At 46.1% G+C, this 26,783-nt stretch overlaps 3 protein-coding genes across 4 annotated transcripts in view; 1 reads left to right on the top strand and 2 right to left on the bottom strand.

Annotated features, from left to right (window-relative positions):
• The window catches only part of ubr7 (ubiquitin protein ligase E3 component n-recognin 7), a 16,967-nt gene extending 14,861 nt beyond the window's left edge, over positions 1–2,106 (bottom strand). The window contains exons 1-2 of one of the 2 annotated variants that reach the window (XM_075458437.1): positions 1,629–2,106; positions 359–535 (exon numbers count right to left, since the gene is read on the bottom strand). In XM_075458437.1, the coding sequence (XP_075314552.1) occupies positions 359–478 (120 nt within the window). In that variant the 5' untranslated portion in view covers positions 479–535; positions 1,629–2,106. Of the gene's footprint in view, positions 1–358; positions 766–1,628 lie in introns of both variants that reach the window. The other variant, XM_075458435.1, reaches the window with a different exon arrangement.
• LOC142374684 (uncharacterized) lies at positions 1,227–3,472 on the top strand. Its single transcript, XM_075458439.1, has 3 exons — positions 1,227–1,375; positions 2,345–2,574; positions 3,336–3,472. Exons 2-3 carry the CDS (start codon positions 2,391–2,393, stop codon positions 3,416–3,418), a joined length of 267 nt encoding a protein of 88 aa, XP_075314554.1. The 5' UTR covers positions 1,227–1,375; positions 2,345–2,390; the 3' UTR covers positions 3,419–3,472.
• Positions 3,427–4,937, bottom strand: tmem251 (transmembrane protein 251). Its single transcript, XM_075458438.1, has 2 exons — positions 4,816–4,937; positions 3,427–4,150 (listed from the first exon to the last, which is right to left on the bottom strand). The coding sequence occupies exon 2, from the start codon at positions 4,140–4,142 to the stop codon at positions 3,774–3,776; it is 369 nt and encodes a 122-aa protein (XP_075314553.1). The 5' UTR covers positions 4,143–4,150; positions 4,816–4,937; the 3' UTR covers positions 3,427–3,773.
• Positions 4,938–26,783: the final 21,846 nt, after the last annotated feature.

Here is a 26,783-nt window from a genome sequence, read left to right as displayed (position 1 = left end):
TGCTCAGATGTTTGTAAGCTCAAAATATACTATTGTGTATGTTCAAATATACTGTTTTGTTAAATAAAAATGTCAGTCATCAATTCATGCATCACCTCATGTCATCATAACAGAGGTCTGTCTTCCAGGAAAGAACAGTTTAAAATTAATGTAATGTAGTTTTAGCCATACTGTATGATGTATTGCTTGTCTTTGTTTAATAATACAGAAGACAAAGACCTTAAAAAATAATCGCATATCGCAATCGCAATATTGGCGTGAAAAATCGCAATTAGATTATTTTCCATAATCGTTCAGCCCTATGACAGACTCAGAACATCTGGAACCAGCAGCTGTGTGTGTACAAGTGTGTGTTTACCTGAGGGTAGGAGCAGTGGTCTGAGTCACTTCCTGCCAACACAGCTGAAGCTTCCTCCTCCAGCTCCTCATCTTCCTCCAGAACATCCACCAGAGACACCGTCAGCTCCTCCTCACACATGTTGGTGTTCTCTGCAGAACCAGGTAACACCTGGAGCTGTTAGCGAGGCTTCACTCTCTGCAGAACCAGGAAACACCAGGAGCTGTTAGCGAGGCTTCACTCTCTGCAGAACCAGGAAACACCAGGAGCTGTTAGCGAGGCTTCACTCTCTGCAGAACCAGGAAACACCAGGAGCTGTTAGCGAGGCTTCACTCTCTGCAGAACCAGGAAACACCAGGAGCTGTTAGCGAGGCTTCACTCTCTGCAGAACCAGGAAACACCAGGAGCTGTTAGCGAGGCTTCACTCTCTGCAGAACCAGGAAACACCTGGAGCTGTTAGCGAGGCTTCACTCTCTGCAGAACCAGGAAACACCAGGAGCTGTTACAGAGGCTTCACTCTCTGCAGAACCAGGAAACACCAGGAGCTGTTAGCGAGGCTTCACTCTGTGCAGAACCAGGAAACACCAGGAGCTGTTAGCGAGGCTTCACAATCTACAGAACCAGGAAACACCTGGAGCTGTTAGCAAGGCTTCACTCTGTGCAGAACCAGGAAACACCAGGAGCTGTTAGCGAGGCTTCACTCTGTGCAGAACCAGGAAACACCAGGAGCTGTTAGCGAGGCTTCACAATCTGCAGAACCAGGAAACACCAGGAGCTGTTAGCGAGGCTTCACAATCTGCAGAACCAGGAAACACCAGGAGCTGTTAGCGAGGCTTCACTCTGTGCAGAACCAGGAAACACCTGGAGCTGTTAGCGAGGCTTCACTCTCTGCAGAACCAGGAAACACCTGGAGCTGTTAGCGAGGCTTCACTCTCTGCAGAACCAGGAAACACCTGGAGCTGTTAGCGAGGCTTCACTCTCTGCAGAACCAGGAAACACCTGGAGCTGTTAGCGAGGCTTCACCCTGACGTCACACAGGTGAGGTAAACAGGAGCTGTTACCATGGATACTCTCATAAACATGCCGTTACCATGGAGACTCTCTCAAACTGCGGTACATCCCGTTAACACACTCATCCGGACCTGTTCCTCAGAACCTGACCTCAGTCTAAGGCTGCAGCTAGCCGCCAGCTTCATGCTAACGCTGTTAGCTCCAGCAGCTAGCCTCAGTGCACAGGACCCAGCTTCATGCTAATGCTAACACTGTTAGCTCCAAAATAAAGACAACTTACCGATCTGAACTGGACCGGCTCCCCCGGACACTTTCACCGTGTGACCCGGCTGTACACTGGCGAGTAGCCCGATCAATAATCATCAATAATCTGTGACTTCAAATGATCCGCTGATCGGATCTTTGTTAGCAAAGCGTCAGCTAACGACAACTTCCGGTTTACGTTAAGAGATTGTATTTGGCGGCTTCCCGGGGTCAGAGGTCACGACGTTAGAAACTAATCAGATCAGGCAGATGGTTCCGGACTGAAAGTTAAACTGAGTTTTAGAGTCAAGTTTTAGTTTTAGATCAATCCAACTGAACCAAATAATGCTAAATAAAAGCAAACTGTAATCACGCGAGAAGACACGCCGGCTCTGTGGTGCGTTCAAGTGTCACTAAAACAATCCATCATAATAAAGAGGTAATAAATAATATAATATAATAAGACAATACATATCTGATCACTGCTTCAGATCTCCGGTAAGTCCGTGCTGAGAGTTACTGGATATTCTGCAGATAATACATATAAATAAACTTTTTTTATTCCAAGAACTGAACATTTTAAAGAAGCTAAACTCCCTCTGTCCTAATAACTGCTGAAACCAAACATTTTAATGAAAAACTCTGTAGAATGTATTCCATTTGAATTTAAATTTCCCTGTTAAATGTCGTTTCAATAAGTTTTTTTTCTGTTAATTTCCTGATTTCATTCTTCACGTCAAACGTAACTCAAAGCATTTACGTGCCGTTACCACGCACTGTGGCGTCAGCCGGAGTAAACATGGCGGCCGCGGCGGTGCGCGGGGAGCTGAGGCTGAGAGACGGACAGACGCGGAACATCAGCGTCCCGGTGGAGAACAACCTGAAGTCTCTGATCACAGGATTGCACGAGCTGAACGGGAACGTGGCGCAGCTTCTGAACGAGCTGGTGGAGCGAGAGGGAGCGCGCGGCGCAGGCGCACCAGGTGGGCTCGTGCTGCTAACACCTGACATGATTAGGGTTAGTCAGAAAGGAGTCTGCAGACTCAGCACGTGCAGACTCCTTTCTTGTCGTTGAAGAACTATGTTGTTGCTGCTTTTTAGGATGCATTTAGTTGTCGTAGCAACCCTAGTGTGTATAGTCCGTATTGTATTATCCATTTTGTTTACTTTTTAGTTTCTTGCCCTGGGGCCACAGATGCAAATTATCTGTATCGCTAACTCTGGTTTAGAACTTGTTCTGTACATGGCCCCTGTTAACTAACCTAACCTGACCTAACGTAATCTAACCTAACCCCAACCTAAACTAACCCTAACTAAACTAACCCTAACTTAACCTAAACTAACCCTAACCTAAACTAACCCTAACCCAAACTAACCCTAACTTAACCTAAACTAACCCTATCCTAAACTTAACTAACCCGAACCTAAACTAACCCTAACCCAAACTAACTTTACCTAAACTAACCCAAACTAAACTAACTTAACCTAAACTAACCCTAACTTAACCTAAACTAACCCTATCCTAAACTTATCTAACCCGAACCTAAACTAACCCAAACTAAACTAACTTAACCTAAACTAACCCTAACCTAAACTAAACTAACCCGAGCTGAATACAAGGGGCGGAGTCTGAGAGGAAGGTGGCTTCACTGAGCGGTTAACCAGTTGTGATGCTGCTGACTGACAGTTAACCAATAGATCATCTGGTTACCACGGTGACTCACCTGCATTTTACCTGCTGCAGGGACAGAAGACGAGGACAGCGATGAAGAAGACGGGGAATCGAACTCTGAGGTGCAGCCGCCACCTAAAAGATCGAGGAGCTGAAACACAACTGTTTTTCACTTTTTTTTTATTGATGTATTAAAGTTCCCATGGTAACCAGTGTGTCACGTTATTAAATACTGAAACAATGCTGCTCTCTGATTGGTCGACAATTGTGAAGTCAACAGTGTTCTGTGAGTAACCATAGCAACGGTACCGATGCTTCCTCCGACAGCAGTCAATCAGAGCTCAGGGTTCCCTGTGAGTAACCATAGCAACGGTACCGATGCTCCCTCTGACAGCAGTCAATCAGAGCTCAGGGTTCCCCTGTGACGTCACCTGACACCTGCTCATTTGAGAGTTTGTTTAAAGTCAGACAGGAAGCGACATCACAGCGTGCCCTCTGTGGCTCCGCCCTCTACGTGTCGATCAGTAGCCCTGCCCTCTGATTGGCTGACTTAGCGGCGTGGCGGCGGCTGCACAGCAGGACGATGCAGACCGGGAGTACGCAGTACCCCACGGCGCGGGGGTCGGCCCTCGTGCAGGAGAAGAGGAAGAGGAAGAGCTGCAGGTACGGCAGCAGGAAGACCGACGCCCACATCCACACAGGAAGTGGCGGCAGGTGGGCGGTGACGGCGGGCGACAGAGACAGTGAGCTGATCCCACCTCGCTGCACGCGCTCCAGGCTGAAGCTGTGCACCTCAAACACGTAGTAGGCCGCCATGATGCTGAGCAGCAGGTAGAGAGCCACGCCCAGCCATCCCATCCTCTGACGGAAGTTCATCATCCTCCATACTGCCGAGAGAGCAGAAATAAGCACCGATCAATACATGTTTACAGAACCGATCAATACATGTTTACAGCAATAATCAATACATGTTTACAGCAATACGCTCTGATCAATACATGTTTACAGCAATAATCAATACATGTTTATAGCAATAAGCAATAATCAATACATGTTTACAGCAATAATCAAAACATGTTTACAGCAATAAGCACTGATCAATACATGTTTACAGCACTGATCAATACAACATATTGACAATAATCTTCAGCATCAGAGTGAAATGAATCAATCTTTTGAACCAGACTTCATGTAAAATTCAGGAGATTTTAGATCAGTTTCCTGACCTCATAGTTTCCTTTGTTAACCCTTTCTGCCTCCATTTATATTTCCTCCGTTTTTATTGGTAACCAGCAGCTGTTTACATTAGCCTGCATTAGTCTGCATTGGTCTGCATCAGTCTGCATCAGTCTGCTTTAGTCTGTAGCAGATTTCGATGGATGTACCCGTCTGTTGGTTTTTCTGACTGATGTGGAGCGGCGGGACGCTGAATGCCGCCATGTTGCTTTTTTAGTATTTACAACCATCAGTCTGTAGTGACGCTGTTACCTGTAACCCGAACCCGTTGTTATGGTAACCCGAACCCGTCAGCTCGTGTCTGATCAGCTCTTACCTTCCCTCGCGCTAATTCTTTCAAAGTAAAATTCAGCCACAAGTCAATTTTTAATCCGCTGTCAATCCTGGCAAACCCGAGATGGATCATCTCTTCCTGGTTGGTCACATGACCGCCTTGATAGACGTCATTTGATGCAAAGCGCCGCCTGCTGGTCAAACAGCGTTACTACATATTTGTTTCTTAAAAGTAAAATCTCGGAATATTTCAGAGATGCGCATAAACTAAACATTAAGTTTGTCGTAATAAAAGTAAATATTCTGATCTTCTTTTATCGGATTTTAAATCATTTAAACAGTTAAAAACACTGATAACATATCTGTTGCCATGGAGATGTGTTGTTGTAGGTGTAAATTTATCAGATAAAAGCAGCTTTAAGGCCAAAACACAAACACTGCTGTTCAAACAAACTCAGTCACACTGATACTGCTGTTATTAATAGTTCAAAATAATACGACTGCATTACATGGAAATGTTGTCAGTGTAGTTAGCGAGATACTCACTAGTCTTATTCTTCCATCGCACACTGTAAACCCCAAGACGTTCACAGAACTCAAAAATCATTTTGTAACAGATTACACAAAAATATTTCAGTGCTTTTTAAATGTTTTAAGTTTACATAAAATAAAAATGACATTTGCAGTTGCCTTAAATTATCTCAATGTTATATTGTTAGCCCGATTCTTTCATTGGAAGCCCAAGAACAAGCTGGAGAAATCTTAAATTAAGCAAAGTATTTATGAGTGGTCACATGTAATGCCAGCGCCTCCATCAGACCCTGATATCCGGAAACATTTCATATTTATGTAGCCCTGTGGTTATCAATTTCATTCATGGAGATACAGATGTTAAAATGTTTGTGTTGGTAATGAACAGAGGTGTGGACTCGAGTCATGTGACTTGGACTCGAGTCATGATTTTGATGACTTTAGACTCGACTTGACAAAATCTAAAAAGACTTGTAACTCGACTTGGACTTTAACATCAGTGACTCGTGATTCCACTTGGACTTGATCCTTTTGACTTGAAAAGACTTGCTACTTTCCCCAAAACCAAAGATTAAAAAGTATGTTGACACGGATGCTCTATCTCTATTTGCACGTGTGCATCTGTGTGTGTGAGAGAGCCAGCGGATCAAATTAGATACACGTTGTTTTGATCTAACAGCATCCAACTAATCAAATTACAGGACAACCAATGAAGAGGAACAGAGAACAACACGCCAGTAGGCAAAAATGATACCAATAGTTTCCTTTGGGTATAAAAACTATGAGGTGGTCAACAAAAAACGAATTGCAGTGTGTAAAACATGCGGGTCGAAGATTACAGACGCGACAACTTCCAACTTCGTTTGACATTTCAAGTTGCACAAATAACGGTAAGTTTAGAATGAAAGCCAACACTAACCTATCGGCTAAGTGACTCAATTGCTAGCTATATAGCCGGCTAGTTTGATGACAAGTAAGCAGTACATGTTCACATGACCAACAGGTCACACTGATCACATGACAAACAGGTCACACTGATTACACTATATATATACTGGAGAGCTGGCCTGGGTCGCTTCTTCCAGCTAATTTTGGGAACGTGGAAAAAGGTCTGCCTGACATTCAGCATTCAGGATTGCGGGGAAGTCTTTATGATTTGTGATGCAGACAGAAGCTGGTACACTGGCCTCTTCATCAATTGAAAGGTCTTGCATCTGTGGCATGATGAGTTCCCATTCATGGCAGCAGTAGCTCTCCACCTCCCTTGGCATTACTGGGCGCTTCGAACCAGTGCACCACCATTTGTCGGTCACCCTGTGTCTCCCTGCTGCAGCTTTGGCTCCAGCTGCAGCTGGGACCACTTCTCTGTCCCTCCTCTCTCTCTCTGCCCGTTCCAACTCCATCTGGGGAAGTTTGGCATCTGTATATTCTGGTTCATAAAGATATCCCTATAGCTCTGTGGTAACAGGGATGTCTTCATCATCGGTGTCGTAGTCAGACATGATTACGTTAACATTACGAGCAGTAAACACAGAGAAACAGGCACAGCTGTCGGCAGGCGGCAGCGCGCATTGATACTGCAACCTAGTGCCAAGCGATTGTGAGGTGTAACTTTTTCGGAAGATACGATTTTGTAAATGTAAATGTGCAAATGTATTACTCTTTTGCATGCATATTCTTTTCAGGAGCAAAACGCTTTATTTGTGAAGCCCCAGCCAACTAGCCGGACTACTTACTTCACCCCCAAACGCCGGCGTTGGAGCGCAACACAGCGAGGAGCCGTGCGCTGCCTGTGCTCACAGGTGATGTGCACACTGGGGTTCCAACCGGGGCATTCCAGAGGGAGCTGGCCAACCGATTGGGACTGTGCTAGTCTACCCTGAGCCGAGCCATGCCAGTGTGGGACAGAATTATCCGCATCTCAGCCACGTATATCAAATTCCCACAATGCAGTTGAACAGGCCAACATTAAAGCTCAATTTGAAGCGAGAGCCGGTTTTGTAATCGGAGCTATCGACTGCGCACACATTGCTATAAAAGCGCCATCACATGATGAATTTGTATGTTAACAGGAAACATTTTCATTCGATTGATGTACAGATCATATCCATCCATCCATCCATTATCTTCCGCTGGTCCGGGGATCGGGTCGCGGGGGCAGCAGCTTGAGCAAAGAGACCCAGACGTCCCTGTCCCCGGCCACTTCCTCCAGCTCTTCTGGGGGGACCCCGAGGCGTTCCCAGGCCAGCCGAGAGACATAGTCTCTCCAACGTGTCCTGGGTCTTCCCTGGGGCCTCCTCCCAGTGGGACGGGCCCGGAACACCTCACCGGGGAGGCGTCCAGGAGGCATTCTCACCAGATGCCCGAGCCACCTCACCTGACTCCTCTCGATGCGGAGGAGCAGCGGTTCTACTCCGAGCCCCTCCCGGATGACCGAGCTTCTCACCCTATCTCTAAGGGAGAGCCCAGACACCCTGCGGAGGAAACTCATTTCGGCCGCTTGTATTCGCGATCTCGTTCTTTCGGTCACTACCCACAGCTCGTGACCATAGGTGAGGGTAGGAACATAGATTGACCGGTAAATCGAGAGCTTCGCCTTCTGGCTCAGCTCCTTCTTCACCACGACGGGCCGGTGCAGAGCCCGCATCACTGCAGACGCCGCACCGATCCGTCTGTCAATCTCCTGCTCCATTCGTCCCTCACTCGTGAACAAGACCCCGAGATACTTGAACTCCTCCACTTGGGGAAGGATCTCATTCCCGACCCGGAGAGAGCATTCCACCCTTTTCCGGCCGAAGACCATGGTCTCGGATGTGATGCGTAAATGTAATTAACCAACATTGTGGCGAGGTGGCCTGGTTCAACGCACGATTCATACATTCTGAGTAACAGCATCGTTGGGAACAGACATACAGGGTGGCACTGTGCGTGATGGTTGGCTTCTTGGTGAGTAACTTTATTGTGTAATTGTCCTAATATTATTCCCCGTGACGTGCATTGAGTATGTGCGCCCCCAATTTCTATCCCATCTTCACAGCATCATTATTATATTATATATATTAGTAGGTGGTTAAAGTTAGTTTCTTGCTTTTTTTTGCTGGTTAAACTTCAGCTTAAGATCTCTCTAACAAGCCCCTGATCGTCCCTGTGGGCCAATGTTAATAACCCTTTGCGTAAAGTGTGAAATGTCTTAATCAGCCTCACCTTTTCCCCGGCACACTTCTGCACGTTACTGTATGAACACGTTGTTGTGAGTTACACAAAAACATGGGTATTTAGCTTGGGGGTAATCAGAGTCACCCACATGTGCTCCCACCACCCCAGAGAGAGCAGCGTCACCCATAGTTGCCCCAACTCTCTGTTCAAACAGAGTCGGTCACCCCCCCACCCGCCTGTTTTGGCCACACTGCAGCGGTGGGCAGCCAGTCTCCGCTTCACCTCCACCTTAATGTGGGACCACTTCTTCTTCACCTCCACCTTAATGTGGGACCACTTCTTCTTCACCTCTGCTTGTGAGGCTTCTCAGACCCCTCCAGCATTGACAGCCTCAGGCTCTCCCACCCACTCCTCTTACATTTGCTGCTTATGCCGGAGGACAGCGTGCCAAAGAACACATTTTTGCGCGCCTTCACTTCAGAAAGTAGCACCGACATCTCGCTTTCCGTGAAGTTCTTCTTTTTCCCCGTCTTATTCATTCTTTTTTCTTTATTTTCTGATCGTACACAGAGGGGAATCGCAGGTGCAGGGCTCATTTAAATGTGATTTGGGTATTTAAGTAGGGGCGTGGACAGGGAGGAGTCGGGTGCTCCGACGTGCGCTCAATTCCACGTTGATTGGGATGTACAAAGGAAATGTGCTTGGATTGATGCGTGCGCACAGATTCGTACATCCGACGTTGGAGGGCATTTGGGTTTGAGCGTACGCCATGTTTCAGTAGGAAATCCACGCAAGTCTTTGTACATGAAGCCCCTGGACTTTTACCAAAGTCATATTTTGGAGGGGTACCTATACTTTTACTTGAGTGTGAGATTTCAGTACTTTATACAACACTGCTTAAACCAGCCTAATGCAGTTCCTTTAATCCCTATAACATGTTCAAGTCTATGTAATAAGATACTGTGATCGACCGTATCAAATGCAGCTCTGAGATCCAACAGGACAAGTGTCGTGGGGGGAGGATGTTATATTGTATGCAGTACTGTTGTGATGAAATTGTACGTTAATGTTGATGCTGAGCAGGGTGAAATGGACACTGGACTCAATTATTATATGAATCAGGACATTGTGACTGATAAATGGGACAATGGGGGGGGGGTTACTGTGCGTGAGTTGTTACAGGTGCTGAGGTGAATGGAGTCTCGTAGGCAGCGCCACCGACTCTAATGCGTTACAGCTGCGGGCTATGGAGCTGCGGATTGTCTGGAGCCATAATCAGTGCGTGCAGAAGAAGGACGGGAAAATAGCGTTGCGCTCTTTTCGACTGCCTCGGACTGCTGTGACACGAGGTGGGGCCGGTTCCACGTTCGCCGCTCTGCTACACACAGGGGGAAGAGCTTGTCTCCATGCCGGATAGCCGAGAAGAGGGGCTGCATGTGATTGACGCGAGAGAAGGATGATTAACCTGCGCACTCCAACTGACCTAAAAGGAACGGTTAACCTCTGCGCTTCGCCCGAGTGAGTGAGTTTAACTGTGGTGTTGCCAAGAACTCAGACCCTGGTTGTTTTTGACAGATACCGTGGCAGCGGCGACTGGAGTGGTGTTCCGGGTCTTGCGAGCGACGTCATCACGGTGGGTATCCGCACGGATGACGGTGGCGCGACGTGTGCATCAAAGTAAAAGTCTGCCGTACCATCGAACTGTATTGCTGCTCCCTCCTCGTCCCATCAAGAACTTTGGGCAGAAAGACTGGTAATATCCTTTGGGACTGAGTTGGTTCTTTTCTTTTTTTTTTGGTCGTAAGGGGCTCCGACCGAACGGACATTTTTCTTTTTTTCTTCCTTTGTATTTGTGCTTTTATTTAGGTTGTTTTATTGTCCTGTGTCCACCTACCTGGCCTGAGTGGGTTATCATTCACGCGTGGAGTGTTACTAACTAATCTGCTTTTTTTGTCTGACTCTGGCTATGGGAGGGGGTGTCAGTGTAACCACATGCATTACCTAGCTTTAACGTTAATCCGGATTGCTGTGTGGAAACGTGTATTTTCATGCGCCTTGGGATTGCTGTGTAATTGAAGTGTATTGCTCCACTAACTTTGATGCTGTGTATGTCACTGTGTATCCCCCCCGCTGCTGAGGATTTTTGTGCTGTGCGCCACTGATTGCTGTGTAATCACTGCTGGGGAATTGCCGTGCTGGACTGTTTTAATGGACTACTCCCTCTCCCAAGCTTATATGGTGGCCGGACTCTGTATTATGAAATAAAGTATTGTAATTTTATTTGGATCCTTGTCCCTGTGTTGTGGTGTGTGTCTTGGGATTTCTAGTCTGGGGTTGTGCCCAAGTTTGGCGACACAAGCACAGACACAAGTCCGCTTTCAGAGGCTAAGAGGAGATCATTGGTAACTTTCAGCAGTGCAGTTTCTGTGCTATGATGCACTCTGAATCCTGACTGAAACTCTTCAAACAGATTATTTCTGTGGAAATGATCACAAAGCTGAGCTGCAACTATTTTTTTCAAGAACTTTAGACATAAAAGGGAGATTGGATATAGGTCTATAATGAGCCAACACCTCTGAATCAAGAGTAGGTTTTTTAAGTAAAGGTTTAATTACAGCAACCTTAAAAGTCTGAGGTACATATCCTGTCAACAAAGACAGATTGATCAAATCCAATATGGAAGTGTCAATTAATGGGAAAACCTCCTTGAACAGTCTGGTTGGGATTGGGTCTAAAACACAAGTTGATGGTTTAGAAGAGACTATTGCTGTTGTTAGTTCAGAGAGATCAACTGGGCAGAAGCCGTCTAAATACAAATCAGGTTCTAAAGATACTTCTAAAGCTGCTGTACTTGATGATACATCACTGATAATAGTGGGAAGGACTCCATCAATCTTCTCTCTGATAGAAACAATTTTATTAATAAAGAAGCTCATGAAATCATCACTGCTGAGAGTTAAAGGAATAACTGGCTCAGCAGAGCTCGGACTCTTAGTCAGACTGGCTACAGTGCTGAAAAGAAACCTGGGATTATTCTTATTCTTTTCTATCAATGATGAATAATAAGCAGTTCTAGCTTTACGAAGGGCTTTCTTATACGTTATTAAACTATCTTTCCAGACTAATTGAGACTCTTCTAAATTAGAGGAACGCCACTGTCTCTCCAGCTTTCTTTGCTTTAAAGCAGCTGAATTATACCAAGGAGCCAAGCTCTGCTGACTGATTACGTGGAGCTCCGTGTACTGAAACTGCAGGTCCTCACAGGTCCCAGCAGCTCCGGGTCCCGGCGGCCCCGGGACAGACGGCCTTTATTTCACAGCAAGATGAACAGGAAGTGGGCAGAGAGGAAGGATGACCTGCAGCAAAGGACCACAGGCTGGGACCCGAGGCTACTGGGACCCGGGGCTGCTGGGCCGTCTGCCCCGGGTCCCAGCTGGTGGTCCTTTGGTGCAGGTCATCCTTCCTCTCTGCCTACTTCCTGTTCATCTTGCTGTGAAATAAAGGCCGTCTGTCCTGGTCTATGAATCTTTGCTAGTGATGGAGAAACTGAAGCTTTCTGAACCACTGAATCAATATGAAGCCATTGTGTAGAAATAGTTCAGTGTTTCAAAGCATTTGATCAAATTAATTATGGCGCCATCTGCTGGCCACCCTTCAACAGCATTTTAAAGGGCAGGGTGTCATAAAACAGTGAGTCACTGTTCTGCATAACAATAAAGGTTTGATGAGCATCTTCAAATGTTTGACTGTTTTATTAGAGACATTAATAATATACTTGTGTTATAATGTGATTGTGCCATCATAAAATGTAACAGAGATATGATTTACTAACATTTATAGAAAGGTTCAAAGATGTTTATTTAACAACAAGATCATTTCAGCCGAGTTGGGCTTCAGTCTGTTCCTCTTCTTTGTTTGTAATAATAATAATAACAATAATAAATGCTCCTTTCAGGTTCGCACATTTCCATCAGGTCAGTCGTCTCTAAAGCTGCTCGTCTCTGACTGAATCACACCGACAGCTTTTCATTTCCACTGATGGATTTAAAGATGAAAGATTTACAGATTAAAAGTCAGTTTTTAAAGGCAGAAAATGAAGCCGAGAGAATAAAACAGGTGTCAAACTTTAGACTGTGGCTGTTCTTTACATTCAGATGGAACTGAAGGTTTATGGATCGTTTCCATTACTGATCATTTCTAACCCAACTTTAACAATATTATCGCAAAGGAAGAAAAACACAAAATACCAACATGATATACATCATCATCATCATCATCAGTCAGAGTCTCTCTGCACACAAGCTGCTGCTGCTTCATCCTCTCAGCTCACATCGTCCTGTTCATCATCAATACTCCCACCTGTAGAGAGAAGAGAGAAGAGAGGAGATAAAGGAGTGTTTCAGAGCATCTCTTCCTCAGCTGTCAGCTGCCATCAGCTTTATTAAATATAATGTAATAAATAATAAATAAAGTCTGATAAAATACAGCTGAGAGCTGCATGGACCTCCAACCCTCTACTGACCTCAGAGTCTGCAGTTTGTTGTGTGGACTCTCCACAAGATCTAACAGCTCCTTCACATCTGATTCCTTCAGGAAGTTCCTGCTCAGGTCCAGTTCTGTCAGATGGGAGGGGTTGGACTTCAGAGCAGAGCCCAGAGAAGCACAGCTGATCTTTGACAACCTGCAGCTCACCAATCTGAATAAAGAATAAAACATTATTTAATGAATCATCATTTCATCAACTAAACCACTGAAGAAGAAAACAGACTTTACCATGAAGACCAGCACAACTTTCACATCATATTAATCTGAACAAACAACTAAAACATGGTGTCTGACCCCAGAGTCTTCAGTCCACAGTGAGGACTCTGCAGAAAGCTGCTCAGCTCCTTCGCTACAGAGTCACTGATGGTGTTCATACTAAGGTCCAGTTCTGTCAGATGGGAGGGGTTGGACTTCAGAGCAGAGACCAGAGAAGCACAGCTGATCTCTGACAAACTGCAGCCCCACAATCTGAATAAAGAATAAAACATGTGAGCTGAAGCCAACAGGATGCAGGTTAAAACAGTCCAACAGAACAAGTGAAAAAGAGCTCTCATTAATATTAATGACAACATGCTGCTGCTTCAATAAAGACGGAGTGACTTCAGCTCTTACACTCTGCCAGCTCCACCAGTGGCTCCATCCATACAAACTCATGTTGTGCAGCCAAATGATTCAAGTTTCAAAGAAAACAAACATGTCAGGAGGAACTTTGGAGCAAATGGGAACAAACTGATAGAAATGGAGATCAGGTTCACTGTTTTATTGAAGGTTAAAGGCACAAAAACATGGTGCAGTGATGTTTAATGGAATCATGGAATCAAACTTCTTTAAAGAGTGGACAGCAGCAGAACTTGTTACTGTGACTTGTTGTGTTTGAATATTTCAGTCAGTCCAAACATTACAGAGCCTTAGAAAAGTGTTGGAAGCATCCAGAGGTGGACTGATTGATCAGTTTGGCTGATTAATGGATGCTGATGGACGCTTTGACTAACTATCAGAATCAGTGGAGTGTGAGGCTGATGGTTGGGAGACCTCCCCCATCTCCAGCAGGAAGCTACAAAGCTGAAGTCAAGGAGGAGTCAGAGTGTTCAGTTCAGTGTTTCCATTCAGTCACATGATTTAGAAGCAGACAGAAACACAGCCGGCAGCAGCTCAGCTTAGAGACTCATCTTCAGGAAATCCAAACACTGGACTAATGAGCAGATCAGTACAGATGCTCGCTACCAAAGCAGAAACTAAAAGATGTATCTTCTGCTGTTATCGGCTCATCCTGTTTTGTTACTGATGATCTCAGCTCAGCAAAGAACACCATGTGAGCAAAGCATCTTCTCACACTGACAGTCAGCTGTTTTGCCGGAGTGAACAGGGCAGACAATACGGCCTCTAAATAAGGCATTATCTGTCTTTATTTCACCAACACTTTAAGACCAATGACTGAATGAACACTGTTAGCTCAGAGCTGCCATGCTGTTGTTATTTGGGGCTATCGGGGGCTTTCTATATACGCAAGGCACGCGTCGATGATGTATTCCCACTGTATTGTCTAAGCCCGGTTCTCTACGCGGATCTGTAGTGATATAAATAGTGTCCGAAGGACGCTGACTTTCACCAAACTGTTATCGGTGAGTAGATGAACGTATTTTATGCCAGAAATAAAGTTCAGGTTTAAAAAAACGAACTTCCCCTTTAAGGCCCTCGGCCTCTGGAAAAGTCACTTAACCTCCCTCCTTCATGCAAAGTCGAGTGTGTCATCACCCAGCAAGGATTGGCTCTTTAGCCCTTCTGCCCTAAATTCCTCAGGTTTATCTTGTCTTTTTAATTCAATTCAATTCAATTCATTTTTATTTATATAGCGCCAAATACAACAAATGTCATCTCAAGGCACTTAATCCCCTTGGTCCCTCAATAAACCTTTAAACTCCAACTTAGCATGTGGAAATATTTCATGTTCCTCTCCTCTAACCCTAGCCGAGCGGGCTCTGTAGCTGCAGCCTTTGTGTGTCGCTCTGCAGACCGCCATGCTTTCTGTAGGACTGGCAGGCCTTTCTTCCAAGATATTGATACAGAAAGGACAACTTGTTTTTCTTTTACTTTGACTCACTTTAAAAGGTTTCCACAGAGAAGTACATTCCACGCGTCAATGATGTAATCCCACTGTATTGTCTAAGCCCGGTTCACTCCCGTTATAGAGTTTAAAAAGCTTAAACTGCAGTTTGGTTATTTATTTTATTTATTTTTAAAGTTTCATGTTCAAACGGACAGCAAAACTAAATCTACTACGTACTGTGATATAAAAAATCTGATCCTTTATGCTCACATTATCATTTCTGCTTCTGTGTAACTGCTTATGTTGACACATGCATGAGATTAATAGCTGCACTCTGGAGATCACCACTGTCCGCTCTAAGAACTGAGTGTCCCACAGCCTGGGCGGTATCAGCACCACTATCTGCTCCCAGCAGGACAGAAGGAAATGTCTCATGCATAGACGCAAGCATCCGTCTTCTCTGCCCTATAAAAGCTTCCTGAGAACTCTGCATCTCTGAACATTTGCATCACAGCTTCTGTATGTAAACGTTCCCTTGCTGCAGGAACGTTCCCTTGCTGCAGGATAATTATTATTATCAATATTTTTCAAAAAAGCCGCATATTCACCGCAATAATCACATTTTCCGCGCAAAATATGCGAAATGTGCAGGACTCGCTTGATTTCACAATCTCTGCACATTTCTGCATAAAGTTGGGAGGAGAAAAAAAATGTCTAAATGAACCAAATTAACTGGTGATGTAATTTATATGCGACTCGCGGCTTGCGACGTCATTGCCACCGACACACACAAGGAAAACAGCACCGTAGCGTGAAGAGAAGAGAGACAAAATGAAAAAAGCAAACCGAGCTCACCTACCGACGTACATTACTGCCAAAGACCGGGCAAACCAGTACCCCGATGTCTTACACGAAAGCGGGGGGAAACTATTCTGCACCCCGTGCAACTGTGTGTTAGAGCATTTAAAGCAATACTATGTAACATTTCTACCTTAAAATAACAGCTTGAAAAAAATTGTGCGGCTAGAATGAGTTTTAATATTACGATTGGCCTGTCTCCTATGCCCTTCGGGGGTCTGTGTTGGAAAAACTTTGCTATGTAACTTTGCTGGACCGGCCCGGGAGCTGAGCGGAAGTACTTCGACTTGCTTTCTGGCACACCTACCGCAAAAACAAATAGACCCCTCACGCTCCCAGGTACATTTGATTACTCTTACCTTCTTGGTCGACATAGCTTGCACCTTCTGACTCCTCGCCGGTTCGTCAACAAACGTGAAACGTGAAAGCGAAAGGGTGTTGTATTTACGACAGTGTAACCGTACATTACCTCCAAGCCTGTAGGGGGAGCTCCATAGTGGGCTTTTTGAGAAGTTAACCCTGCTGATTGACACTAGAGCGAAAACTGAACATTTTCAAAAAAAATTTTTTAAAGAAAAAGATCTTTGTGCCCCTGCAATAGGAGCTGATGATGATGGCTGTTCTCCTTGTATCGTTGGCCTCTTGTTTAGGGTTAGGGGTAGGGGGAGGGTGAGGGGTAGGGTGAGGGTGAGGGTTAGGGTTAGGGTTAAATAGTGGCATTTATAGCCTTAAGGGTCAATGCAGCTCACGAACAGGCCGACCTGAACAACGCCCGGAGGGGTCCGGGATACCAAGTCGGGTGGACAGGTGGCACAGGCTGGATAGGTAAGTATAAAATGAAATTCCGACGCCAAAGGCGTCGGAATTTAATGCACGGTCCGTCCCTGGCCCGAATCATGGATCCCTTTCCCCCCCGAACGCCATCAAGCCCCCCCCATTCCTTCACCATATTGTCCTTATAAACAAAAAATTGGGTTAACAAAACAGTTCTAAAATAAAACTTTCCTCTTTCCCTTACGTCCTTCGAATTAGGTTAAATTTAAAGCATTCATTTAGCTTAGTTTCACACCTCCACAATATTTCGACTTTTATTAGTCTTCTTCAGGTGTTAGGTGTATTTCGTTCCCCCTTTCCATTTTCCTCCGAGCATATTGTCGGGTAAGTATTGCTTCTCCCTTTTTCCGAGCATATTGTCGGATTCGAAATATTCGAAATGCTTGAATTTAGCTTAGGCACCCCCTGTACTGTTCACAGCTTTCTGTCTCCTTATATTAGGGTTGTGTGGTGGGCGGGGCTTAGGATTAGGGGCAGGGCTCAGGTTAGGTGAATAAAAGAGTAAATTCCGGCGCCGAAGGCGTCGGAATTTTAAGCACGGTCCGTCCCTGGCCCGAATCATGGGTCCCTTTCCCCCCCGAACGCCATCAAGTCCCCCCTGCCCTTCACTACAATGTGTTTTATAAACAAAAAATTGGGTTAATAAATAAATAAAATAAAACTTTCCTCTTTCCCTTACTTTCATACAAATTGAGTTCACACAAGCATTCTATTAGCTTCATTTCACACCTCCTTCACAATATTTCGACCTTTATTGGTCTTCTTCAGGTGTTTAGGTGTTCTGTTCCCTTTTTCCCCCCAGGTTCCTCCGAGCATATTGTCGGGTAAGTATTCCCTCTCCCTTTATAGGTTCCTCCGAGCATATTGTCGGGTAAGTATTTCTTTTTATAGGTTCCTCCGAGCATATTGTCGGGTAAGTATCTTCGAACTTTTCGTATTGCTTGAAATTTAGCTTAGGCACCCCCTGTACTTTCCACAGCATTCTGTCTCCTTATATAAGGGTAGGATAGTGGGCCGGGCTTAGGATTAGGGGCGGGGTTAGGGTTAGGTGTAAGTAATCTATCTTGGAGGTTCCCCCCGTGTCATCTGACGATGTTCACGGTTTGGTGTAGGTGTAAGTAATCTATCTCGATAGTTCCCCCCGTGGCATCCGACGATAACCACGGTTTGGTGTAGAGAACTAAAGGCAAGGCACGGGCCGGCGCTTGTCAACTAGAACCCCTCCTCGCTGTGCATCACACTTCCAAGAAGAACACTCCGAGATAAGCCTAAGTTTTTAAAGACGACCATGTCAGTCTGGTTTTCAGAGAATCTTCTAAAACCAGACAGATCAACCTATTTGAAGTCTAATTTGAAAGCCTAGTTGGGTGGTTTAAAACTAAAATTTGAGACACATCATCAGTGGTGGACCCCGGGGTCTTCGGGTGTTTCGGCCATTACCACCAGACACCCTACCCGAGGGAAGCCCAGACGGGATTGATCATGTCCCGCTGTGTGTCACTCGCCCAATTGGATTTATCCCTATTGGAAGTTTGTTTGAAGAGCACGAGGTAAGCAAACCTAAGGTAAGTAATTTAAGGTAAGTATTAAGTTTAAGTATTAAGTTTGTTATTAAGTGAGCCTAAGTTTTAAGGTTTTTGTTATGGTTTTTAATTAAATGGGACTTACCTTCTCCGCTGTTCCGACCGGGAGATGTTTCCCCTTTTTCGAGGGGGGCGGGGGCAGGGGCACCCACAAGAGTCCCCCCCAGGAGCGACCAGGACCAGCCCCGACAGAGCGTTGCCTTCCCAGTCACCCCAGGAGAAGGAAGGAACCAGGCCAGCCCCGCAAGCATTGCCTCCTGGAACCCTCAAGACTCCCATGCTAACCCACTCCAGGGGTTAGGGTGCCAACAAGAGTCTCCCCCAGGAATGACCAGGACCAGCCCCGCCAGAGCGTTGCCTTCCCAGTCACCCCAGGAGCAGGAAGGAACCAGGCCAGCCCTGCAAGCAGTGCCTCCTGGAACCCCCAAGACTCCCATGCCAGCCATAAGGCCCTTTCCTGTGTTCCATACAACGCACAACCCCAGGAAAGGCAAACAAAATTTTCCATTTCCTGTGCCCCATACACCGCACGACCCCAGGAAAGGTTGCTGAAAGTTCCAGCAGGATCTTATCTTTGAACGCTGACCGGCCGTCAAGATCCGAAAATTGACAGCTCAGCCTCAACGCCTTATGCGTCGAACATACCCTTCTCGGTCGCGGTTTGAGAATGACAAACCATCAACTTGTTCAGATGTGAAATCGAGTGACATATTCGGAACCGTGGCGGTCAGCCGATCGCTCCGATATATGATATGTCACTCTACGATGAAAATTGAATGTCTAATCACAGAATCAAATTACTTTATATTCTGCAATGCATTCTGGTCCGTTTCTCGAAACCCGGAAGTAGTGTTAACCGCTTCTCGGTCCCGTTTTCTAAGTCCTATGTTGATTTTTAGGGTTGGAATTAAAGGGTTAGGGTTAGGGTAAGGGTTGGGGCCAGGGTTTAGGGTTTGAGGAAGGTTGTAAGTACAAGGAAATGTGACTACATTTTCGACTCGTACTCCGCCTGATTAGGCAGAACCTCTACCTCTCCCCCTCCCCAACAGTCCCATCAGGGAAGCAGGGAGGGGGAGAGGGGGAAGGGTTAGGGTTAGGGTTAGGGTTAGGGGAAGGGTTAGGGTTAGGGTAAGGGTTAGGGTTAGGGTTAGGGTAAGGGTTAGGGTTAGGGTTAGGGTAAGGGATAGGGTTAGGGTTAGGGTTAGGGTTTGGGGTTTGAGGGAGGCTGTGAGTGCAAGGAGATGGGACTGCATCGTCAACTCGCACCCTGCCTGGTTATGCATAACCTCGACCTCGCCCCCCTCCCCAACAATCCCAATAGGGAAGCAGGGAGGGGGGGAGGACTAGGGCTAAAGCTAAGTGTAAACAATCTAAATTCTAATCCGCTGTCCGTGAAGGCCACTCACCTGAAAACACCGAAGCAATAGAGATCAAATCTTCATGGCAGCCAAGCTGACCACGGCGGAACATATCGCGGTGTTCCAGGGGTGAGCCGTGCAATTTAAATTCTAATGTGCTCTTCGTGAAGACCACTTACCTGAAAACACCGGAGCAACAGAGATCAACTCTTCGCAGCAGCCAAGCTGACCACGGCCGGACATTTCGCGGTGTTTCAGGGGTTAGCCGTAAAGAACCCCTTCCATGAAAACCTCTGAGCAACAGAGCCATCAAACTCTTCGCGGCAGCCGAGCTGACCACGGCGGGACATTTCGAGGTGTTCCAGGGGTTAGGGTTAGTTAATTATAGTTGCTATCATTGCAACCATTGGGGATTTTGAAAGGAGGAATTCTTCTTGAATATGGGCGATGCTATTGCGTTTAAGGGGTCCGCTTGTCCGAAGGCTCTGGCGGGTTAGGTGTAAGTAATCTATCTCGATAGTTCCCCCCGTGGCATCCGACGATAACCACGGTTTAGGGTTAGGGTTAGGGTTAGGGTAGGGTAGGGGTAGGGTTAGGGTTAGGGTTAGGGTAGGGTTAGGGTTAGGGTTAGGGATGAGAATTCTGTCTCGATAGTTCCCCCCGAGGCATCCAACGATACTCACGGTTTGGTATAGAGAACTAAAGGTAAGGCACGGGCCGGCGCTTGTCAACTAGATGACCCCTCCTCGCTTAGCATTACTCTTTTGGGTCGAAACAGTTATCCGATTTGTTACATTAATACGGAATCAAGACCATCGCATACGTCTTGTAAGAATAATCATACTAATGTTTTGTTGAGACTAACTGAAAACCTGGAAAGCAACAGAGTTCAACTCTTCGCGGTAGCCAAGCTAACCACGGCTGGGTATTCCATGGTGTTTCAGGGGTCGAGCTAAGACGCCTAGATGGTATATATTGAGACTACCTGAATACCTGGAAAGCAACAGAGTTCAACTCTTCGCGGTAGCCAAGCTAACCACGGCTGGATATTCCATGGTGTTCCAGGGGTCGAGCTAAGACGCCTAGATGGTGTATGCTGAGGCGAGAATTTTCTAAAGAATTAGAGTCGACCATATAGGGTAAGGTCGGTGTCAGTCTGGTGTCAGAGAGTTTTTCTCTCAAATTGGAGACAGGTCAGCAGATCTGTTGTCCAACTTGAGATCCTAGTCAGTTAGCTAAATTTGAGACACATCATCAGTGGTGGACCTCAGGGTCATCAGGTGTTTCGGCCATTACCACCAGACACCCTCGCCCGAGGGGGGCCCAGACGGGAGTGATCATGTCCCGCTGTGTGTCCCTCGCCCAATTAGGTCAATCCCTATTGGAAGTCAGTTGAAGAGCGGTAAGTGGTCGGTAGTCGGAAATTGTGTGCAAAGTGGAAAAGAAATACGACGGTGTGAGTCGAAAAACGAAGACCGAGGTAAGTCAAGTTAAATAGTTCCATTAAACTAGGCATTAAGCGACCCAAGACAACCAAAGTGTCCCAGAGGCCAGATAAGGCGTGTGTGGTGCGGCATGTGCTGCTGCGTGGGCGGGGCTAATCCCCATAGAAAATTGAGCCACGATTAAGGTCATGCCGCTCAAGACCACCACACCCTGCGTGCTGTTCCTAGAGTCGGAACCCAGGGGGGCCGCATACTTACCCCCCAACCCGCATGGACCATTTGTTAACACCGCATGGTTGCCCTGGTCCAGCCGATTGGGGCCGAAGAGCCGAGGTCCTCTCCCCACCCAACCCCAGGGGAAGGGGGAACCCAGGTAAGCCACGCTAAGCATAGCCCCCCGGAACCCCCCAGATCCCCGTGCTGAGTCAAAGGCATCCCCACCAGGGAGAGACAGGACCAGCCCCGACAGAGCGTTGCCTTCCTGACCTCCCCAAGGGGTCAGAGGGAAGCCCGGGGCCAGCCGCGACAGAGCGCTGCCTCCCCAGGCTCCCCAGGACACCTCGACCATCATGTGCTAAAGAGAGTCCCCCCCAGGAATGACCAGGACCAGCCACGACTATGCGTTGCCTTCCCAGTCACCCCAGGAGAAGGAAGGAACCAGGCCAGCCATGCAAGCATTGCCTCCTGGAGCCCCCAAGACTCCCGTCCCAACCCAAAAAGCAATATCCCGTGCCCCATACACCGCACGACTACAGGAAATGCTGCTAAAAAGAATCCATTTCCTGTGCCCCATACACCGCACGACCCCAGGAAATGTTGGATCTTATTTGTGAACGCTGACCGGCCGTCAAGATCCGACGAACAACAGCTCAGCCTCCGCACCTCATGTTGGGAGATCGTGATCTTAGTCACGGTTCCGAGTGTCAAAATCAATCTCTCGGTTCTACAAGTTTAAGTTCCACATTAATAATCGTGGCGTTCGTCCGATCGTTTTAAGTGTCTATATGTGTCGGTGCGATCAAAATTGACCGAGAAAAATGGAAATTAACATTTCCATATATTATGCAAAGCATTACTGGTCCGTTTTAACCGAACCCGGAAGTAATTTGCATTGCATCATGGTCCCGTTTTCTCTTTTTAGATTTTGAATTGTTCAGAACGTGATTTCTTCTGAACAAAGTAGAGATTCATAAAGTAGAGCGTCCGACGATCGAAGCATGATATCACATGTGTAATTTTAACACACTTTGTGAAAATTTATCATGCACCATGATAGAACTTAACCGCTGTGACGCATAAGATTTCCCAGCCGCATTGTTAAGCATGCTGTGATTTCGGATCATATTAAGGATCCGATTGATCCCTGAGTGGGTCCGACTCTCCGAGGAGAGTCCCCGCCCCTGGCAAACAGGTCAGGGGTGGACCCCGACGGGATCACCATTCCCCTCTAACTGGTGAGGGGTGGAGTTGTAAAAGAAAAACGATCTATATTAACGTGGGGGTTGGTCTGTGGTTAGGATTAGGGTGAGGTTAGGGTTAGGTTGAGGGGTTAGGGTTAGGGTTAGGGTAAGGGTTAGGGTTAGGGTAAGGGTTAGGGTTAGGGTTAGGGTTAGGATAAGGGTTAGGGCGTGGGTATGGAACTATCCTCCCGTGGGAGGAAGAAGGTGCACGGTCCTGCAACCCTTTGAACCCCCCGCAACCCTGGTCCCGTGGTAGTTGGCGGGGATGCTGGCGTCTCCTGCCATATTGGACAACTGTCCAGTCCTTCATTTTTGTTTTGTTTTTATGGGTTTTAAAACAAACAAATTAGGGAGGGTTTCCAGGCTGGGAAACAATGGGTTAATAAAAAATGAAATAAACAACTAAGGGAGGGTTTCCAAATGGGAAACAATAAACTAATTTTGAACAAAACTTGTTTTTTGTGTTTTCAAGGTTTATTTGTTTTTTTGTATTTTTTTATTTTTATTTGTTTTTGGTCTTTTAATTTTTTAATAAATGAAATAAAATGAAATAAAAATGTGCCTATCGCGACGTTTCGACTACTTGGAGTCTTCTTCAGGCAAGGCACAAAAAAAGTTGGAATCTGGTGTGGCCGTGAGATGCTTCCCCTTCAAGGACCACAGCAGACTGAAGGAGCTGTGTTTTCCTCCTCCTTATATAGCCAGCCCCCTTTTTTTTGGGCGGGAAAAGGCTACGAACCAAGAAAAGGGCGAATAAACTGAACTTTAAACCCCTGTTTTGCACCCTTAATGTTTTTTTTAAAAAATATTTTTAAACTATATTTGTGTTAAGGAGACTGTTTTTGAATTTATTATATATTTTTTTGTCCTGTTTTTAATCCATTAATTGTTTTATTAACCCATATCCAATCAACTTTAAATCTATGTTTTGCACTATGTATTAATTTTTCAAAAAATGTTTTTAAGATATATTTGTACTCCATCATCTGTCCTTTAATGAATCATGTTTTTTAATTCCCAATAATTGTTTTTAAATCCATTAATTTATTAATAAATGAGGTTTATACCATCAATTATTGTTTCCCTTCAATTGTTTGGTATTTTTAACCCATTAATTTTTAGTAACCCATCAATTATTATGTGTATTCCATTGAATTTGTTTGTAATTTTTTTTATTTTATTTTATTCATGGTTTTAATCCCAAATAGGGTTCAGGTTGGGGACAGGGTTAGGATTAGGGCTAGGATTAGGTTAGGGTTAGGGCTAGGGCTAGGATTAGGTTAGGGTTAGGATTCGGTTAGGGTCAGGGCTAAGATTAGGTTAGGGTTAGGGCTAGGATTAGGTTAGGGTTAGGGCTAGGGCTAGGATTAGGTTAGGATTAGGATTAGGGTTAGGGTTAGGGCTAGGATTAGGGTTAGGGTTAGGGTAGGGTTAGGGTTAGGGTTAGGGGTTAGGTGTAAGTAATCTATCTCGATAGTTCCCCCCGTGGCATAGGGTTAGGGTTAGGTTTAAGTAATCTATCTCGATAGTTCCCCCCGTGGCATCCGACGATAACCACGGTTTGGTGTAGAGAACTAAAGGCAAGGCACGGGCCGGCGCTTGTCACTCAGACAACCTCTCCTCGCTTTGCATTACACTTTTTGGGTCGAAACGGTTGTCCAATTTGCTACATCAATACAGAACTGAGTAGTTTTGAGGCTGTAAGACTAAATTATTGGCAAGCGAGAATTGTTGTGGGTAAGGTTGGGAGTACAAGGAAATGTGACTACATTTTCAACTTGCACCTTGCCTGATTAGGCAAAACCTTGGCCTCATACCCTTCACAACATCCCAATGGGGAAGTGGGAAGGGGGAGAGGGGGAAATTAGATGAGGGAAATGGAGTGAGCTAGTTATTTGTGGAACCATTCCTCCTGAGAACACCGGGGCAACAGAGATCAACTCTTCGCGGCAGCCGAGCTGACCACGGCGGGATATTTCACGGTGTTACAGGGGTTAGGTCTAGGTAAGAGTCATCTAACTATTGTTGGAACCAATACTCCTGCAAACACCGGGGCAACAGAGATCAACTCTTCGTGGCAGCCGAGCTGACCACGGCGGGATGTTTTACGGTGTTTCAGGGGTTAGGTCTAGGTATGAGTCATCTATTGATTTGTGGAGCCATCCCTTCTGAAAACACCGGGGCAACAGAGATAAACTCTTCGCGGCAGCCGAGCTGACCACGGCGGGATATTTCACGGTGTTTCAGGGGTTAGGTCTGGGTAGGAGTCATCTAATGATTTGTGTAGTCATTCCTCCTGAAAACACCGGGGCAACAGAGATTAACTCTTCGCGGCAGCCAAGCTGACCACGGCAGGATATTTCGCGGTGTTTCAGGGGTTAAGTCTAGGTCTGAGTCATTTACTTCTGACGTTGTCCGTGATTTGGTGTGGGGAATCAAAGGTAAAGTAAGGGTTGGTGCTTGTTACCAGGACAGCCTAACTTTATTTCTATTTATTTTTCCAGTTGAAATGTTTGGCCGATACGGATGAGTTGTTTTGGGTTCTAGAATTGAAATTTTGGTGTTAGGAAGAATAATAATAATAGGAAGAGTGAGAATCGTTTTAAAGTAAGGTTAGGAGTACAAGGAATTGTGACTACATTTTCAACTTGTACTTATGACTATTTAGGCAAAATCTCAGCCTCCCACCCTTCATAACTGCTACAACAGGGAAGGGGGAGAGGGGAAATAGTGGTGAACTAATGACTGATGGAGAGGCCTCGCCTAGAAACACCGGGGCAACAGAGATAAACTCTTCGCGGCAGCCGAGCTGACCACGGCGGAATACTTCACGGTGCTTCAGGGGGGGTTTTCTATTTTTGACTAGACTATCGTTATTATGAAAAAAAAGAAATAAGAGGAATCGGAGAGGTCAAGGTAGGTGTCAGTCTGGTTTTGGAGAGTCCTCTATGATTTGAGATAGATCTCATGTTAAAGTTGAGTTCTTAGTCAGGTGGTTTAAATCTAAAATTTGAGACACATCATCAGTGGTGGACCTCGGGGTCGTAGGGTGTTTCGGCCATTACCACCATACACCCTCACCCGAGGGAGGCCCAGACGGGATGGATCATGTCCCGCTGTGTGTCCCTCGCCCAATTGGAGTCGTCCCTGTTGGAAGTTGGTTGGAGAACGGTAGGTCTAGTAGTCTTTAGTAGGAAAGTTTGAAAAGTAGGAAATGAAGGTGGGTTACAAGAACGAGACGACGTAAATTTAAAACAAAAAAAGGGGGGGGGGGGGGTAATTTGAGGACATTATAAAGGTAAGTATTGAGAAGCTAAGGTAAGTGATGTTTCTAGGGTCTGTATTAGGAATGAGCTAAGTATCAAGGTAGCTATGAAGGTAAATGCGAGGTTTTGAGGTTTAAAGAAGTAGGTTCTGAGATAAGTACTAATTATACTCTTGTTTAGAATAAAAGGGTAAGTTCTGAAGTAAGTTTCATCGTACTGGTAAAAGTCGGTGAACAGCTGAAACTGCTTGGATGAGTTGCTAAGTCATGTAACATCCATGGCATAGCAACTCAAGCTAGGCTAGGGGATGGGAAGTTTAGGTCCCGGTGCATCCACGGCCTAGCCCCTAAGCCGGGCTAGGGGACGAACGGTTGGGGATGGGAAGGTGAAGGAGCTAAGGTCCCGTTGCATCCACGGCCTAGTCACCTAAGCTGGACTAGTGGATGGAGAATTTAGGGGTAAGAATGGAGAAAATCGTCAATTCAAGTTTTTAGGAGGTCAGATTGGACGTGTGTGGTGCGGCATGTGCTGCTGCGTGAGCGGGGCTAACCCCCATAGAAGACTGAGCCACGATTAAGGTCCTGCCGCTCCGGACCACCACACCCTGCGTGCTGTTCCTAGAGTCGGAACCCAGGGGGGCCGCATACTTACCCCCTAACCTGCATGGACCATTTGTTAACACCGCAAGGTTACCCTGGTCCAGTCGATTAGGGCTGAAGAGTTGAAGTTCCTACCCACGTCGTGGGGGCAGGACATGTGGTTCTACTCTCACTAGCCCTGACCTCGGGGGAAAGGGAGGCAAGAGGTGCCATCTTCCCCCCGTCCCGGGATAAGCTGGAACCACCCCATTAATCTGTCCCCGTCTGGTAAGGGTGTATCTCCCAGGGCGGGCGGCCAGCACTCGCCCCGTTGGGGCGGCGCCCCACCA

Source organism: Odontesthes bonariensis, chromosome 24 (genome assembly GCF_027942865.1).
Source record: "Odontesthes bonariensis isolate fOdoBon6 chromosome 24, fOdoBon6.hap1, whole genome shotgun sequence".
In the NCBI taxonomy this organism is placed as follows: Eukaryota; Metazoa; Chordata; class Actinopteri; order Atheriniformes; family Atherinopsidae; genus Odontesthes; species Odontesthes bonariensis.
This window is presented reverse-complemented; position numbering and strand designations above follow the sequence as displayed.